Raw genomic sequence first — 17053 nt, forward strand, 5'->3', positions numbered from 1 at the left:
TTTGAAGTAAACAGCACTAGCATATGAACAAACATGATACTACACCAATGATTAGTCAGTGCATATTATTTCCATGAAACTAAAGTTCCTTAGCAACTAGTCCATGATTGTACGAGTAACATTTTCCTCGTAAATCCTTGAACAACTAAAGGAGTATATCCCCTTCTTCCCTTCCAAACAAAGGAGACAACGCCAAGCATAGTTAGGCCAGCAATGCATGGTGTTTTTTAGTCCTCTTTCCAATGTTTTTCTACCTCCTCTACCTAAAGAAGAAATGAGCTCCCATAAGTGATAAAAGCCTATCTATAAAATGAAACATAAATGTATCATATGCTTGTAGTGTATCATGATGATGTGTATGTCATTAATTTGTGTATGTGATGTGAACGAAGATAAGTTGAAGCTAACAAACAACTGTAGTAACAAAACCCAGTTACTGAAAAATTTATGATGTTTTAAAACTTAAGAAATTTATGTTTGTAGTATAAGCAATGGATGGAATGTCAGCCGTAGGTATAAGCTATCATGTTATGTATATTGTCATAACTGAATACTTGTATGAATTTTCATTGGAAACCAAACTCTATATGAAGAAATGAACTTCAAAGACAAGCAATTTATACAAGGTTTTGGATGGCTATGTGTGTCTTTCAACAAGTGGACGGTCAACTGTGACGACATTAACATGCATGTGCAATGAAGTAATTTCTGAGTATCGTGGCTCACAACGCTTGACACTAACAAATGAACTATATAGTTGTTTGAGCACCTACTCACCTCATTGACGAATGTGCTGTTGGTTGGAGTTCTCTCCGCTAAAAATGCGAGTATGATGGGTGATGATAATGGATTTTGAACAATGGGCGCACACCCAATGCACCCAGAAAGAAGACAAATGCTATAGCAATGCTTCGATATGTGACACTCCGGTGAAAGTGACACTCAATGTGAAATAAACACTAAGAAAACAAGTGCGCACACGTGTGACAGTAGCAGCTAGCACGCAGACAGTTAGTGTCTAGCTCTTAGTCGCCAAAGTCAACCAGTGTGCCAGCGCGAAACCCGGCAGCGAGAATGAAGCAAACTGAACATTATTGTTAGTGCGCTAAATTCAAATATTTAATAGAGTATCATATTATCTATAATCTTTTAATTTCTTGCAGAAATTTAACTTACTTGGGATACGCTGACACGTCCATTCCATTAAATAAAAACAAAGCTGACAATAAAGGTCATTGACCTCTATCAGCAAATGTAAAAAACTGTATATCCCCATACCACGTCAACGTACATTGTGGGGACAATGGCTTAGGTCCATGATGAAAGACTCCCAGAATACCGTGAAGTTAATGTTTTTTAATAAACAAAAAATGAAACACCAATCGACCAGAAGAGATTGCAAAGATGTTAATTAGAAATGCACGGTAAGGCGCAGATAAACAATAAAAACATTCATTCAATTATTTGTACAAGTTTTTTTTTAACACATACACCCACTCTCGTATGTACAAGAATGATGGAGATGTGTGATTTTAAATATGAAGTATTATGAATTCTATTTATCATATGTGTGCATGAATAATAGTATACTGAACAACAGTATGAAGTATTTTTTATACACTTAAGTGGAGGGAAGATCATATAAGGAGGATTTTCTTGATTATGACAAGCACTGGTGTTCTCAGAGTCCGCTGCCTGCAACTACAATTGAAATGTATGCGAAGTCCGATAGCCAAGAAAAATTCAAATAAGCACAGAACATTTCTAACAACACAGTCATATTATATCCTACAAAAATGTGTCTTCATATGAATATTTAATAATATTTATTAATAATACTGTCATTTTTTATTTATTTCTTTTATTAATACAACACAACAGGACTCCTTACTGTAAATGTGGTACTATTGATGGCTATGGCAAAGAGTGTAACACTTAAAATACTGCCCTGAGGAACACTAGTCTCCTGCTCAAATCAATCAGACAGCATGTTACCAACTCAGGTCCCAAAAAACAGTTGAGACTGGAAAGACCGTATGAAGATGGGGCGGTGGCCACGAAAGCCCCATCGATGCAGTTGGGCGAGAATACAGTGTCTCCAAGTAATGTCATATGCCATACTTATATCGCAGAATATGCCAATACAATGATGCTTACAGAGGAAAGCCTGCTGAATAGCCGCCTCTAGGTGCTTATGGGGGTGGGGGGTCAGACTGTCGACAGTAGACCGAAATCTTCGGAATCCACACTGAGATCAGCTAAGGAGTTGCCTGGTCTCTTAACAAAAAGGCCAGATGATGGTTAACCATTTGCTCCAGGGTCTTTCCTACACAACTCGTTAAGACAATACTCTGATAACTACTAGGACATGTGCAGTCCTTTCCTGGTTTGAGGAGAGGGATTAGAATTGCCTCCCTCCACGAGTTGGGGAAGTTGCCTGAATGCCACATTAGATTAAAACATTAGAGGAGGATTTCTTTTGGTGTCACTGGCAAATATCGAAGCATTCTGTACTAGATTTGGTCATAAACAGGTTCAGTGTCACAAATCTGTCAGTGCTGAAAGTGGAGTTGTAGGCCTCAGAACTAATGGACCTGAAGTCCAACTTTTCCCTCTCTAGAGTCACACGATAGCAATGAAATTCTGGATCCTGGATTGCATTGGCAGTAGTTTGTGCAAAATGTTCGGTCAGCGTCTGAGCAATGTCTCTGGGTGTTTTTGGAGGCAGCCCTGTTTCAGCACTGCTGCTATCGGTAAACGGCTGTGTTTACCAGAAATCCTCCGGATGGCTTCCCATACTTTTATAGAAGAAGTGGAACGATTGATGGAGTCCAGGAACACTTGCCATGACCTCATCTTAACTTCCCTAATGACACGTCGTGCCTTGGCCCTCATGACTCGAAAGGCCTGAGATGGTCTGCTGTCGGTCGTCATTTAAAATATCGAAGAGCCACATGCCTTTCCCGTATCGTGGAATGGCACTCATCTGTCCACCAAGGTACTGGTTGCCTCCTAAGATGACCTGAGGTCTGTGGGATGAGAAGTCAGTGGCGTGAAGGATCACTCACTCATGTGATGCGGTCCACCCATCCTTGGATGCTATCCCACTGATTGAACACAGCCAGCTGGCTGAAACATGCCCAATTAGCCCTACTGATCATCCATTTTCAGGGCTTAACTTCAGGTGGTGAGCCATTTAGTAGGTGAAGGCGAATTGGGAAGTGGTCACTGGAATGAATGTCGTCAATGACCTCCCACTGAAGAGAGTCAGCAAGGACGGGAGAACAGAGAGGACGATGGCTGAGAATGACACAGTAGCAGTAGAGAAATGTGTGTGAGTACCCACGTTGAGGATGCACAGCTCATGAGACATCATGAGGCCCTTCAAAACCCGACCCCGAGGGCAAGTACTGGTCAAGCCCCACAGGACATGATGGGCACTGAAATCTCCCAGGAGGAGGAATGGTTGCAGGAGTTACGTGATAAGATCTGTGAGTGCCTCAGAGTCTAGTGCATCTTGCAGAGGTAAATACAGTGAACAAACAGTGATCCTTCGACATGAATTTGAGCTGCAACTGCTAGCAGGTCAGTAGCCAAGGGGAGGGCAGAGAAGTGGTGCGCACTGGTGACAAACACTGCAACACTTCCCTTGGCCCTTTCCCCTGATTCGTCATCCTTGCGGTATAGTGTATATCCTTGTAGCACAGGGACATCTACGTCTTTAAAATTCATTTCTTCTAAACAAAAGCACAAGGGACATACCTGTGATAGGAGTTTCCAGGTCCTCCAAATGAGTCTTGAACCCATTCACGTTCCACTGTAGTATGGAAGCCATGTCATCAATGCAGATTTAATTTACCCCTATCTTTGCACCGGGGATGTGAGGTATTTTAAGAGCAAGGGGGAGTGGAGGGGCTGCCTGGATCCAATGCATCTTACTCTATGATATCCTCCTCATCAGTTAAGACAGGGAAGAATGATGTCTGATGGCACTCGGGACAGCTTTTGACCTGAATGTCGTGAGCCTTTCCCTGCACCCTGTCCCTCTGAGGATGAGGGGGGGAGGGGGGGTTGTGTGTTGAGAGGCACTCTGCTTTTCTTGTACCTTTTGGATGCTCGCTGTGGAACTACTGTTGGTCTGTCCTGGAGGAATATGAGGAGTCAAAGACAGGGTGCTTCATCACCTTATATTCTTTTTTGGCTTCGGCACAGGGGATCTGCTTGGTCACTTATCTCCTGTGTTTTGCATTCTTCAGCAGAAACAGGGCAGTCTCGACTCCAGCCTGGGTGGTTTCCAGAGCTGTTGATGCACATCACATCACCGGAGATGGGCAGTCAGTCCCAGCGTCATAGCGGGTTTTCCATAGTTCACGAAAATCACTTCACCTCCACAACTCATGGTTGTATGGCTGAAATGCTCGCATTTATAGCACCACATAGGGTTTGGAATGTAAGGCTGAACCCCATCATAAGATGTTCAGGCAGTGTCAGAGAATTGAATGTGACAATGAAAGTGGCAGTCTTTCAGTTGCTCCATTATTCTTCTGAGTTTGTTGCTCCACATTGACTACTCCCTGGGATGCCCATTCTTGCTTCAGTTCTGGTATGTCCACGTCCATGACATCTCAGCATGTGACAATGACCTTACTGGAGCTGAGAGAGAGGTGTGAACCTCAACAATGATATCATAGTCACCCAGTTTCTGCCATTTCTTAAGAAGGTCTACCGGCTTTGACCTGTAAGTTTCAACCAACAATGTGCCACTACACAATCATGTTATAGATTTTGATGCTCCAGGAATGCCTTCCAAACCCTTATGGATATAAAAGGGGGACACTTCCTCTAATGTCCCCTGCTTCCTCTTTATCACCACAAACACATTGTTATTCATGACTCCATCAGCCCTGTTACTGCAGTCCAAAGTATTCTTATCATCTGGAGGACTAGCCTCTCATTCTTTTGGATGGATGGATGGATGGATGGATGGATGTAAATACTCCCAGGTGGTACACCCTACCCACTGGGAGGAGAGAATATTCAAGGATTCCATTTCAGTCCCATGAGCAGCTAGGGAAACAAGGGTCTACTCAGACAAAGTCCCGCGTGCCTGAGTAACCCTTATACAACGGAGGTGCAGCAGGATCCCCACACGTTGCCCAATAATGACTGTTCCACCTCAACAGCCATGCATACCATCAGCGCACAGCAGAAAAAACCAAAAAGATACACTTTGGTGGCACATACACCTCTGCATTTCTAATGGTCTCATTTGAGGTGCTACAGGTCCTGGCTCAACGGCAAGTTGATAAACAACAGAAAAGCTTGTGTGACTGATTTCTTCTGCCCGGGAATGCTTTTTGATGCAGCATAATGTTCATTACAGTTAAAGACGCTATGGGTAAAAATCCTGTACATCAGCTCATGTTACGACTTTTGTGACATGGTGGAAAGATATACTTATCAAGTAACTTATCACATCTACATGCATTGAAAAGTCCTTGACACACTAGTCTCAAATGTAAATGAAATCAGATATCAAAGTGTGTCCACACCAAGAAACTCATCAAAATTACATTGAGTGCATTAGCAGACTGACTTATCGATATTATCACTTGATTATCTAACAAAATGAGTCTTAACAACAGGTTGAAAGCTATTAATATTGTAAAAAGGCACAATGATTATTAATTACATTCTATACTATCAATCCTTTAGGATAGAATAAGGTTCGTGTACCTCTGCTAAAATTACATTCTTCAGGTATAAGAAGTCTCCAAGTTCACTGACTCAATTCTATTGAAAATGCCATTTTTTTTGCATTGCAAGTGATTATTTATTTTTTGTGACCAGTGAGAGAGGTTTGTCACACAAATTTACTTGGTAATGGGAAAATTTTACAGAAATTTTCACACTATTCAAGCTCTTTCACAGTTACATATGTTACAATAGTTCCATCACATTACCTTTATCAATATATAGGTAAGTTGGTACATATATAGATAGTTACATAGATGGATCTGTAATACATTGCTGATGACAATCATATATTCAATGGACTTTCAGCAATGTATCAGCATATTGGAACTCAGTACTTGTTTCATATTCACACATATCAAGGGCAATCTCACAGCTCTCCTTCACAACACGTTTTGGATCCTGCAGGTAATCCTTTAGTATTTCAAAGCATTCCGGAGATGCAATAGCTCCCAGAGCTTCTGCACATTCATGGCGCACCATTTCATTTTCAGAAGCATCTTTCAAGGATGCCTCCAGAAACGGAACAGATACCGCACTTTGTATTTGTCCTAATACAAAAGCAATCTCGTGACGAAATAGGGCACCTCCGACTTTTAGCCCTACAAATCAAGAAATGTTTGAAGATTAGGCATTTTGTCAGAAAATTCAATCTCAAGACAGTTTGACAATTACAGAATTTAAAAAACACTCACCTTCACATAATGCCAATATGCTTTCCTCTGTGTTAATATTTCTTAAGGCAAACATAGCCCTGTATCTATCAAACAGACTGCTATTCTCATCCAACAAGATGTTCTTCAGATGGGGTACATCATTTTCAGATGATGGTGGAGCTGGGTCCACTGAAGCATATGGACTCTTCCGCTGATCATTTGGTTCCCTGGATTTATGAAACCACTCAATCCTTGCTAAAGCTAATTGGCATGTTTCAGCTACTTCAACAGCTGGATCTTCAACATATTTCCTTAGAATGTCAGATACTTCCATTGATCCTATTGCTCCAAGTGCTTCAGCTAAAATATGAAAAAAACCTTTATCTTAAGTGAATACTTTTATCTTTTTAGAATCTAACAACAACACAACAATGGTAATCATTTCAATGTGTCAGGAATTTTTATTATATGCACAGTGAATTGCAAGGTCAAAATATTTTATAATATGTGTGGTTATCCAATGGAAATAAATTTGTAGTAACCCCACGATATTCACTACCATGAATGTTGCTGCGAGTAGAAATGAGGCACTCAATGGTGGACAAGTACAAAAATCTTTTACATATTTGGGTCTACCCAACCATTGGCCAAATTTGATGCCTTGTTTGTTGTTTTATGTTCTACGAGATAATGTCAAAGTCTTTTTAACCACCAAAAATCTTTTCTTTCTGGTGATCAGTCTCCCGAATTGTTAGATGGGGCCCACCATGTCATCCAATCCTCTGTCAATGTCTTCACCATCACAGAATAGCACATAACAGCCAGTGTCTTCAATTATTTGTTAGATATATTCCAACATTTCTTCCCCTACAGTTTTATCATCTAAAGCAATCACTAAATCATGGAAATTATTCCTTGATGTCTTAACACATTATCCAACCATTCTGTCTCTTCTTGTCAATATTTTAAGCAGTCTTTTCCTCACTCATTCTGTGGAGATCCACTTCCATTTCTTATTTAATCTGTTCATCTAATTTACTGATAATACTGTATAAGTCTCACTTTCAAGAAAGTCATACTTTGTAATGCATACCTGAAAATGTTGTTGTCAGGGATACACACAAAAAAATATCACAATATATTTTTGGAGATGCTGCCAAAACCTCTACATAAATTACCATGCTTTTCACAAAGAAGATAATGTGAAGAAATGACATCCCATTGAATGGCTGGACTTTTAAACTCCAATTTTGAAAACTGAGGACCACTTTAACATACTTCAAAAGATAACCCTGATACTAAATTACATAGTTCCCCCAACATTCTCTGTGTCCAGTAGGTTACATGGAACAAAACTATCCATTTAATATGCTTGATGGAGCTACACACTATTGTATCAAAAGCGTTTATTCTGCAGAATTGAGTGATAAGAATACTATGTAAAGCTGACAACAAAAGGTTATGCAGCAGCCTCTTGTGGAATCACAAACAACTGCATCAGTCATGTTATCTATGTTTACTAACAAAAATTAAGTTTCAGACAAACCAAAATAATTACAACATAAAGTAAAAAAGACTTAAAATTGGATTTTACTTATTTGGCTTGGTGCCAAACTGAAGTTCTCTGTTCTTGTCCAAAAGCTTTTTTTGCTAGTTCTCGACGTAATAGTAACCCCAATTTACCCAAAGATTCAACAACCACTTCCACTAATTATCTATATCCTGATGCTGCAACTGTCTCGACACCACCACCAGGCACAGGCTTCCTAGTGCAATATATTCATAATTATTTTCCTCTGATAATGTACACTTGACAGCAAAAGAGGTTGTAGTGGAAAGTCACAGCCAGATTCAAAGTCCAGTGCAGCACCGACACGGATGATATGCGAGGTGCCATTTATCCAAATTACATTGAGAACATGTGTAAAGGCAGTATTACTTGAAATATTATGCAAAACTATTTCTGTGTGTATTCTGGACCTATTCCAAGGACTGATACTCATTAGCTGTAGATACATTACAGAGACCCTTACCAGGGAATTTTTTGGTCGGTGTGATGTTTTCATGGCCTATCGGAGTAAACAACAGAGTTTACTGCAGCCAGAGGTCTTACTCCTTTTGATTATGAGTAATGTTAATGACAACATGCAAACAGACCAATGAAATCCATTGTTAGAGTTGAATTACTATACAGATAAGGGCATCCGTACAGCAATACCATTGACAGCAGATTAGCATAAACAAACAGTCTATAAGAACACAAATTGTGTGGCTTACTGTGCAGCTTCCAACACATCTTTCTGGCCAGTGTCACACAATGGGAACTCCATGTTGGAATATCAACAATCTTAAGAAAAGTATAGATGACACGTTAAGCTGCAGACAGGCACAACGAAAAGACTGTTAGACATTTAGCTTTCAACCAAAGCCTTCCTCAGAAAAAAAAAAACACAAATCACAAAACACACACACACACACACACACACACACACACACACACACACAATTCACGCAAGCAAGCACATCTCATGCACACACGACCAACACATGTGGTTGAGTAGTTGGCCGCTTTGATGGCAGCGTTGATTTTCCTTTTTTCATGGGAGATATCTGCAAAAGAAATGAAGTCTACAGCAGTAAACATACATTTTAATATATAAAATGGTATGCAAGCAGAAATGAAGAATCATATTTTCTGTTACTCGAACATAAATGCTTGCAAGGTTCTGACTGTATAAAAGCCTGTGCAGCATGCAAAGCTTTGGACCACTATGCACAAAATGCCCTGTTACTACTGGAGCTCTTAGCCCTTATGAAAAATTAATGTTCAAAGGCAGAATTCTCCTACACAGCCTATGATTAATGACTGGCCACTGCCAGATAATGATGATGATGATTACTATTTGGGTAGATAGGGCACTCGACATCATGGTCTTCAGTACTCTAATGAAAAGTCAGCCCACAAATCTCACGTGTGGGGACAAAGGCTGTCCGCACATGTCAAGCAGTTTATAATATATTAAAGACTGCCACCCTTTCCCACCAATTTAGGGATTAGGTCTGACAGTTCACAAAATTTCACCACCCTTGTAACACTGTAACCGGTATCTATGAGGATGGTGGGCAGATCTCCAGTATCAGTATATAGGACACACGTAGCCACAATATGCCAAACTGAAAGTGGCATGCCACAAACTTTACAGAGTGGTGGTTCCTCCCGCCAGAGGAGGAAGTCATGTGCTAATGTGCAGTCTCGTAAGCAGAATCTCCTTCCAGTGGCGAGACTGACTAGAAATTCACCATGCATTTGTGGTCGATTTGCGTGACCGCAGTTTGTTGTCTGTCACTTGCAACCATTCAGTCTCCCACTGACGCAAGATACATCTGTCAGAAAATGAGATGATGACATGCAACAGTATGGGACATTGATGGACAGCAGTATCCCAACATGCTTCCTTGGTAGCTTTGTCGGCCATGTCATTGCCCTGTATTCCAATGTGGCCATGTACCCAGCAAAAGATCACCTCCTTGCCAAGGTGTTGGTGCCGCTATAAGGAGTCATGGATGAACTGAATCAGCTGGTCCACTGAATACATTAGACGAAGTGCTTGCGGTGTACCAAGAGAGTCAGAACAGACAAGAAACCTTCCACAGCGATGACTGAACCCTCTCCACTGCCGTAAGAGTGCCATATAATTCCTCATCATAATCTGTAAATTATTGTGGAAGAGACACTTTAAAAACCCCATCAGGGAAAACATCAGAAAAATCGAGAGCATTCTCTTGCTGGGCTCCACCTGTACAAACAAAGATAAAACAGTGGTATGAACTTAAAATGGACAGAAAAAGTTGTAAGAACAAAATCTGGAGTACAAGTTTTCTTGTACTGTGAAAATCACTTTGGGCCTCTGAAGAAGCCTAAGTGGCAATGTGTTCCATCCCTGGCTGTGTATTTTGATGCCTGAGAGATCCAGATTCTTGAGACAACTGTAGAACGTATACCAAATGGCTTGGTTGCATGGGGCCAATTCCTGAATAGTTGTTCAAAGGTGGGTTGGACCACTGAACTGAATGTCAATGGCTGAGGTGACACTGAGTTTTCAGCCCCTGTGAGCCAAAAGGATACGTTGCCGAATCCAGTGTGGTGGTTCACCAGCCTCTGCACACAGACTCTGAACCGGGCTGGTCCAAAAGGCTTCAGTCGATATCTGAATGTCCTCGTGGTGGATAGCATCTAACATCCTGAGGTAGGAAGGACAGCCTGAGCCATAGATCATGATGCCATAATCTAAAAATGATTGAACAAATGCCCTATAAAACTGCAGGAGTGGGAACTGTCAGCTACCCATGTTTTTCCACTAAGCATTTCAAAATATTCAATGACTGGAACCCCTTTGTTCATAGGTCTTTCATGTGTGGGAGCCAAGTTAATTTCGAGTCAAATAAAAAACCCAAAAAGTGAACAGTGCCTTGAAAACATAAAATATTGTCCTCCAGTGTGAGTACTGGTCGGCTAAAATGCCGACGAGCACGGTTAAAATTGACACACTTAGTCTTCTTCGGTGAGAAGTGAAAACCAGTTGTCTTGGTCCAGACTGTGAGGGTCTAGATATGATGGGTGCCCAACAGTGAGGTCAGCACTGTCCTTACACTAATGAAAACAAACGAACGTGGAGATTATCTAAAAGTGTTGGACACGCATGCACTCGAAATGACCGCACAGTTACTCTGTACCACATGCACTCTCATATGCACTAAAACTAATTAGGAGGGAAGAGAACTAATGGGAAGGAAAAAAAAACCATAGGGAAATGTGACTGGCTGACCACTTACAAAAATCTAGGATCAGCCAGCCACCCTTTGACAAATTAAGAACATCTTCCTTAAATCTTGTTAAAAATGTTGGACACTTAACAAAACTTTAAAACCCTAACAACATTAGTTTGATCATTATATAAAATAGATGGCAGATCTGCTGGCAAATCTGCCACAGTCCACTGCTCGACAAATAAAATGCAGTCCTATAAAATGTGGTGCACTGTGATCTGCACGCCACAGGCACCACACATAGGAGGGTCCTTTCGCTGGAGTAAGAATGCATGTGTCATAGAGCTGTGGCATCCGCCCCTTGGTAGCCGAGTGGTCAGCACGACAGACTGTCAATCCTAAGGGCCCGGATTTGATTCCTGGCTGGGTAGATTTTCTCTGCTCAGGGAATGGGTGTTGTGTTGTCCTAATCATCATTTCATCCTCATCGACGCGCAAATCGCCGAAGTGGTGTCAAATCGAAAGACTTGCACCAGGCGAACGGTCTACCCAATGGGAGGCCCTAGTCACAGGCCACATACATACACATAGAGCTGTGGCCTATGCGAAGATGGGTTAGAAGGATCTCATCCTGCTAACTTGGCTGGAAGGAAGTACTCCACAGCCGAGTTGTGGGCTTGATGACACGGAGCTTGTTATCGGTTACTGCCAGCCATTTGTCTTTCCCATCAATTCATGACTTTGTACCTCAACAGTGAAGTGTGCGGGTGAAGGTGGGGCTGCAAGGAACTTACACACCTGACGAACCGCGCTGCCACCAGGTGGTAAGCGGCAGTTCCCCTGCCTCAGCACAGATGCTAGGTATGAGACTGGTCCGATAAGCACCTGTGGCCAGCCGAATCCCCTCATAACGGACAGCATCAATGATCCGCAAGTAAGAGGGCCTCGCTGACCCATGCACCATGCAACTATAGTCCAGCCACGAATGCACAAAAGCCCAATAAAACTGAAGGAGATGTGCTCTGTCCGCTCCTCAAGACCTGTGGCTAAGACACTTGACGATGATCAATGCCTTCAGGGTTCTGGCTTTCACGTCTCGCAGGTGCGGTAACCACGACAATTGGCAGTCAAACACGAGGGCCAGAAATGGCACTGTGTCTCTAAAATGTAGGATGATGTAGCCCATATTCAAGACAGGCAAAATAAGACGGCGATGAGAATGATTAAAAAGAACTCGCACGCACTTATGTGCAGTAAACTGAAAGCCAATTTTTGCAGCCCACTCCTCTAAACTACACATTTTAAGTTGCAACAGATGGCTCATTGTTGTAACACTGGAGGACGAACAGAAAACAGCAAAATCGTCTACAAATAAGGAGCACTGTATAGGACTCCTTACCATAGATGTGATACAGTTGATGGCTGCCCTGAGGAACATCATTATCCTGTTCAAATTTATCAGACAGTGTGTTACCAACTTGGGTCCAAGAAGCAGCCTCTGCAACAAGATCAAAGATTGTACCAGAATGCCACAAAGTCCTTGTGGAGCTAGTGGAAAGTGATAGGGTAAACCTATTGTGGGTCTCTGCTCACTCAGGAATTAGTGGTAATGAGCAAGCTGATAGGTTGGCCAGGATAGGGACAATGACACCATTTATTGGACCAGAACCCATCCTGACAATCACCAAGGCAATGATCAAAATAAAACTTCGAGACTGGACGAGGAGTCAGCATGCAGAATATTGGGCTAAGGTCCAAAAGCAAAAACATGGCAAGGTATTGATGCCGAAGCTATGTTCTAAAAGACGTGTCTCAATCCTGGGCTTGAACAGGGGAGAAATGATACTCATGGTTGGACTATTGAAAGGCCATGGGAACTTCAAAAAACACCTACATACAATGGTGATAATAGAAGAAGACCCCCAAATGTAGGATGAGTGGTGTGGGTGAGGAAATTGCATCACATTTGATCTTCGAATGCGAGGCATTGGAGATTAAGAGACACAGAACATTCGGATCAACCAGACCTGAAGAAACTGTGTCTAGCAAAGCACTGGTAAAGGATCTCCTTGCACCATTCAAGGGCATTGGTTGGCTTTACTAGACACACAGGGAATGATACCACACAATAAACTCTGTTTTGGTGTGGGCACCAGCGGGCTTGACCAATGCTGTATTCACTACCCTGATAAAATCAAATAAAATCAGGTGTCTTCTGTGTTGATGGTCCACCTTGGGAATAGGTTTCTACACCATGGAAGGTGCCAAAGACAGGCAGTTTTGTTGCCTTACATTCTGTTTTCAGCATAGGCATAGGAGACCCGCTTGGTCACTTTTGTTTCCTGTACTTTGTGTTCTTCAGCAAAAAAAGGGCAGTTTCAGCTCCAGACTGGGTGGTTTCCTGAGCAGTTGATGCAAATAGCCGGAGATGAGCAGTCAGTCCCAGTGTCATAGTGGCTTTTCCACAGTTTGCGTTATCTCCACAACTCATGGTTGTATGGCTGAAACGCTGGCATTTATAGCACCATTTAGGGTTTGGAATGTAAGGTTGAACATAAAGTTGAAGGAACCCTGCCATAAGATGTTCAGGCAGTGTCTGAGAATTGAATGTGACAATGAAAGTGGCAGTCTTTCAGTTGCTCCATTATTCTTCTGAGTTTGTTGCTCCACATTGACTATTCCCTGGGATGCCCATTCTTGCTTCAGTTCTGCTATGTCCACATCCATGATATCTCAGCATGTGACAACACCCTTACTGGAGTTGAGAGAGGTGTGCATCTCAACAATGATATCATATCAATCAGTTTCTGTGATTTCTTAAGAAGGTCTATCTGCTTTGACCTGTTAGTTTCGACCAATGATGAGCCATTACGCAACTGCGTCATAGATTTTAATGTTCAGCAAGGCCTTCCATACCCTTATGGATATAAAAGAGGGACACTTTCTCAAATGTCCACTTCTTCCTCTTTATCACCGAAGCACATTGTTATTCTTGACTCCATGAGCCTTGTTACTGCAGTCCAAAGTATTCTTATTATCAGGACTAGCCGCTCTCATTCTTTTGGATGAATGTGTGTAGATACTCCCAGGCGGTACACCCTTCCTGCTGGAAAGAGAAGAAGATGATTTCGAGAGTTCCATCTCAGTCCCACGAGCAGCAAGGGAAATAAGGATCCACTCAGACAGAGCCCTGTGTGCCTGAGTAAGCCTTATACAACTGATGTGCGGCAGGTTCCCCAGAGGCTGCCAGCTAACGACTGTTCCATCTCAACAGCCATGCATCCCTTTTTTTCCCTTTTAATTCTGTCCTTGCGTTCCAGGAAGTCAAGTCCAGATCCCCATTCCCTAAGCCACAACGTTCCACCACCGTGCCACACGTTGGTTGCAGAAGCATACCCAGAGCTTATGGAGACGGGGGATTGGCAGTGCTTACCAGTCCCCAGCTAAGGAACCCCATGGTCGCCAAGCCCATACGCAGCAAATCAATGCTGAGCCCTTGAGAGCCCACAAAATGGTGGCCCAAGGTGTTGGAGATAGCAACAGAGTCCACGATTACCTTGTCTGCTACTGTCAGGCTCGAAATTGGCCAATGGATCTCGGTCCTAGAGAGCCACCGGAGGTTGGCCCACATGACAGACCAAGGGGCGGAACTGTTAAAAGTACTAGTGAATGAAACCCGGCTAGCTTTTTTGCTATCCTGAAGAATGCAATAACACTTTTCATGCATCTGCTTATAATGAATGCAGTTTTCCATTGTAGGATGACTGTTAAAAACACAGAGCATGTCTCCGCGCACGAATTGCATTGCAGCATGTCTCAGTCCACCAAGGGACCAGGACACAGCATGATAAAGAGGAAGTGCGAGGAATGGACTGTTCTGCTGCGGTATGGATAATGTTTGTAAGGTAGTCCACCTGGTCATCACAACTGTGGAAGGTCGTCAGGGAGGAGTAAAGCCACCAGTCGGCCTTAGTAAGCCACCATTTGGATGTGCACACAGGTGGGGTAGGAGTCAGCAAATGGGTAGCACACGGGAAGTTGTCGCTCGAATAGGTGTCAGAAAGAATGGACTGCTCGAGACTATGGGCAAGCTGGGAAGTACAGGATAGTTCCAAATGGGAATAAGTGTGTGAGGAGTCGGAAAGGAATGTGGGTGCTCCTGTGTTAAGGCCAAAGAGGTTAAGTTGATTAAGAGGTTCAGTCAAAAGGGCACCTCTCCAACAGGACCTGGGAGAACCCCAAAGGGGATGGTGCATATTAAAGTAACTGAACAGCAGAAATAGGTGAGGAAGCTGCCCAATAAGTTGGAGGTAGTCTGCCCTCCTGACACCGAATGACGGAGGGATATGAATGGTACAAAGGGAAAAGGTCAAGTAGGGAAAGAAATGGTGAACTGCAACAGCTTGAAGCAGCCGGATAGTTAGGGACATCGTGCGACTATGAATGTCATCCCGGATGAGCACCGTGACTCCCACACATCAGGGAATTCAGTTCTCGGTGGGAGGGGGTGGGGGAAGGTCAAAACAAACCAGAGAGAAATGCAAGAGGTCACAGTGGTTGTGAGGACGCAGTTTTGGTTCCAGGAGACAGAGAACAAGCGGATGCTGTGATTCTAAGAGCAGCCTCAGTTCTCTTTCTCGGATCGAAGGCCAAGAAGGAAGGAGAGTAAGGAAAAAATGAAGGGTTCTCACCTCAGCTGCTGCCGAGTGCCAGCCTTCAAAGACTCACTACTACAGGGTTGGTTGGTTTAAAAGGAGAAAGGGGGGGGGGGGGGGGAAGAGACCAAACTGCAAGGTCATCGGTCCCTTGTTTCCACTAGAACCTTCACCCAAGGGAAAGAAGAAAACAAAGAAGATGTACGGCACAATAACAGGAGAAATTAAGAACCAGAAGGACAACAAACACTACAATGGGCAAAACAGGACAAGAAAACCACAGAGAAATGCAAGAAACAGGGAGAAGCGATTAAAAACAAGTAAGCAGATTACCATGAGAATAAATAAGGAGAAGTCAGCCACTCTGCAACATATTAAAACCTCCACCCTAAAAGCCCTAGTGTGGAGGACACAGAGGGACAAAGGACACGCACTAAAACTCAGATCAAATGATAAAACTCACCCTCACCAATAAAATGTAAAACTAAAGCTGCTGTTGAGGCACTGTCGTCCAACACCGAAGGTAGAGTGCTGGGGAAAAAAGTCTGCCGCAGAGAGAATAAAAGTGGGCAGTCCAGCAAGATGTGGATGACTGTCATTTGGGAGCCACAGCGACACTGAGGTGGGTCCTCGCGACGACGGAGGTGACCATGTGTGAGCCACCTATGGCCAATGCAGAGCCGACAAAGGACAACTGATTCCCGAGAAGCCTGCAGGGAAGACTTCCACACGTATGCAGTCTCCTTAATGACATGCAGTTTGTTGTACATACTATTATGCCACTCTGTCTCCCAAAGCTGAAAACCCTTGCGGTGTAAGACAGAATGCAAGTCAGTTTCAGAGATGCCCATTTCCATGAGCAGTTTCTGCGTAGCTGGTTTGGCCAGCCTGTCAGCAAGTTCACTGCCTGGGACTCCGATCTGTCTTGGGGACCACACAAACACCACTGAACGACTAGACCGCTCCTGGGCAGAGATGGACTCCTGTATGTTCACTACCAAAGGGTGGCGAGGGTAGCACTGGTTGATAGCTTGCATGCTGCTCAGCGAGTCAGAACAGAGAAGAAACGACTCACCAGAACAGGAACAGATGTTCTGAAGTGCACAAGATATAGCCACAAGTTCTGCAGTGAATACGCTGCAACCAGAGGGCAAGGATTGCTGTTCAGTATAGCCTCTGCAGACATAGGCAAAGCCAACGTTACCATCAGTCATCAAGCCA

General features: G+C 43.1%; 1 protein-coding gene across 1 annotated transcript in view; it reads right to left on the reverse strand.

The window, feature by feature from the left end:
* Positions 1–5321: 5321 nt before the first annotated feature.
* Positions 5322–17053, reverse strand: part of LOC126477367 (deoxyhypusine hydroxylase) — a 48166-nt gene continuing 36434 nt past the window's right edge. The window contains exons 2-3 of the mRNA XM_050103611.1: positions 6450–6770; positions 5322–6356 (exon numbers count right to left, since the gene is read on the reverse strand). Of these exons, the coding sequence (XP_049959568.1) occupies positions 6049–6356; positions 6450–6770 (629 nt within the window). The 3' untranslated portion in view covers positions 5322–6048. The remainder of the gene's footprint in view (positions 6357–6449; positions 6771–17053) is intronic.

Source organism: Schistocerca serialis, chromosome 1 (genome assembly GCF_023864345.2).
Source record: "Schistocerca serialis cubense isolate TAMUIC-IGC-003099 chromosome 1, iqSchSeri2.2, whole genome shotgun sequence".
Classification (NCBI taxonomy): domain Eukaryota; kingdom Metazoa; phylum Arthropoda; class Insecta; order Orthoptera; family Acrididae; genus Schistocerca; species Schistocerca serialis.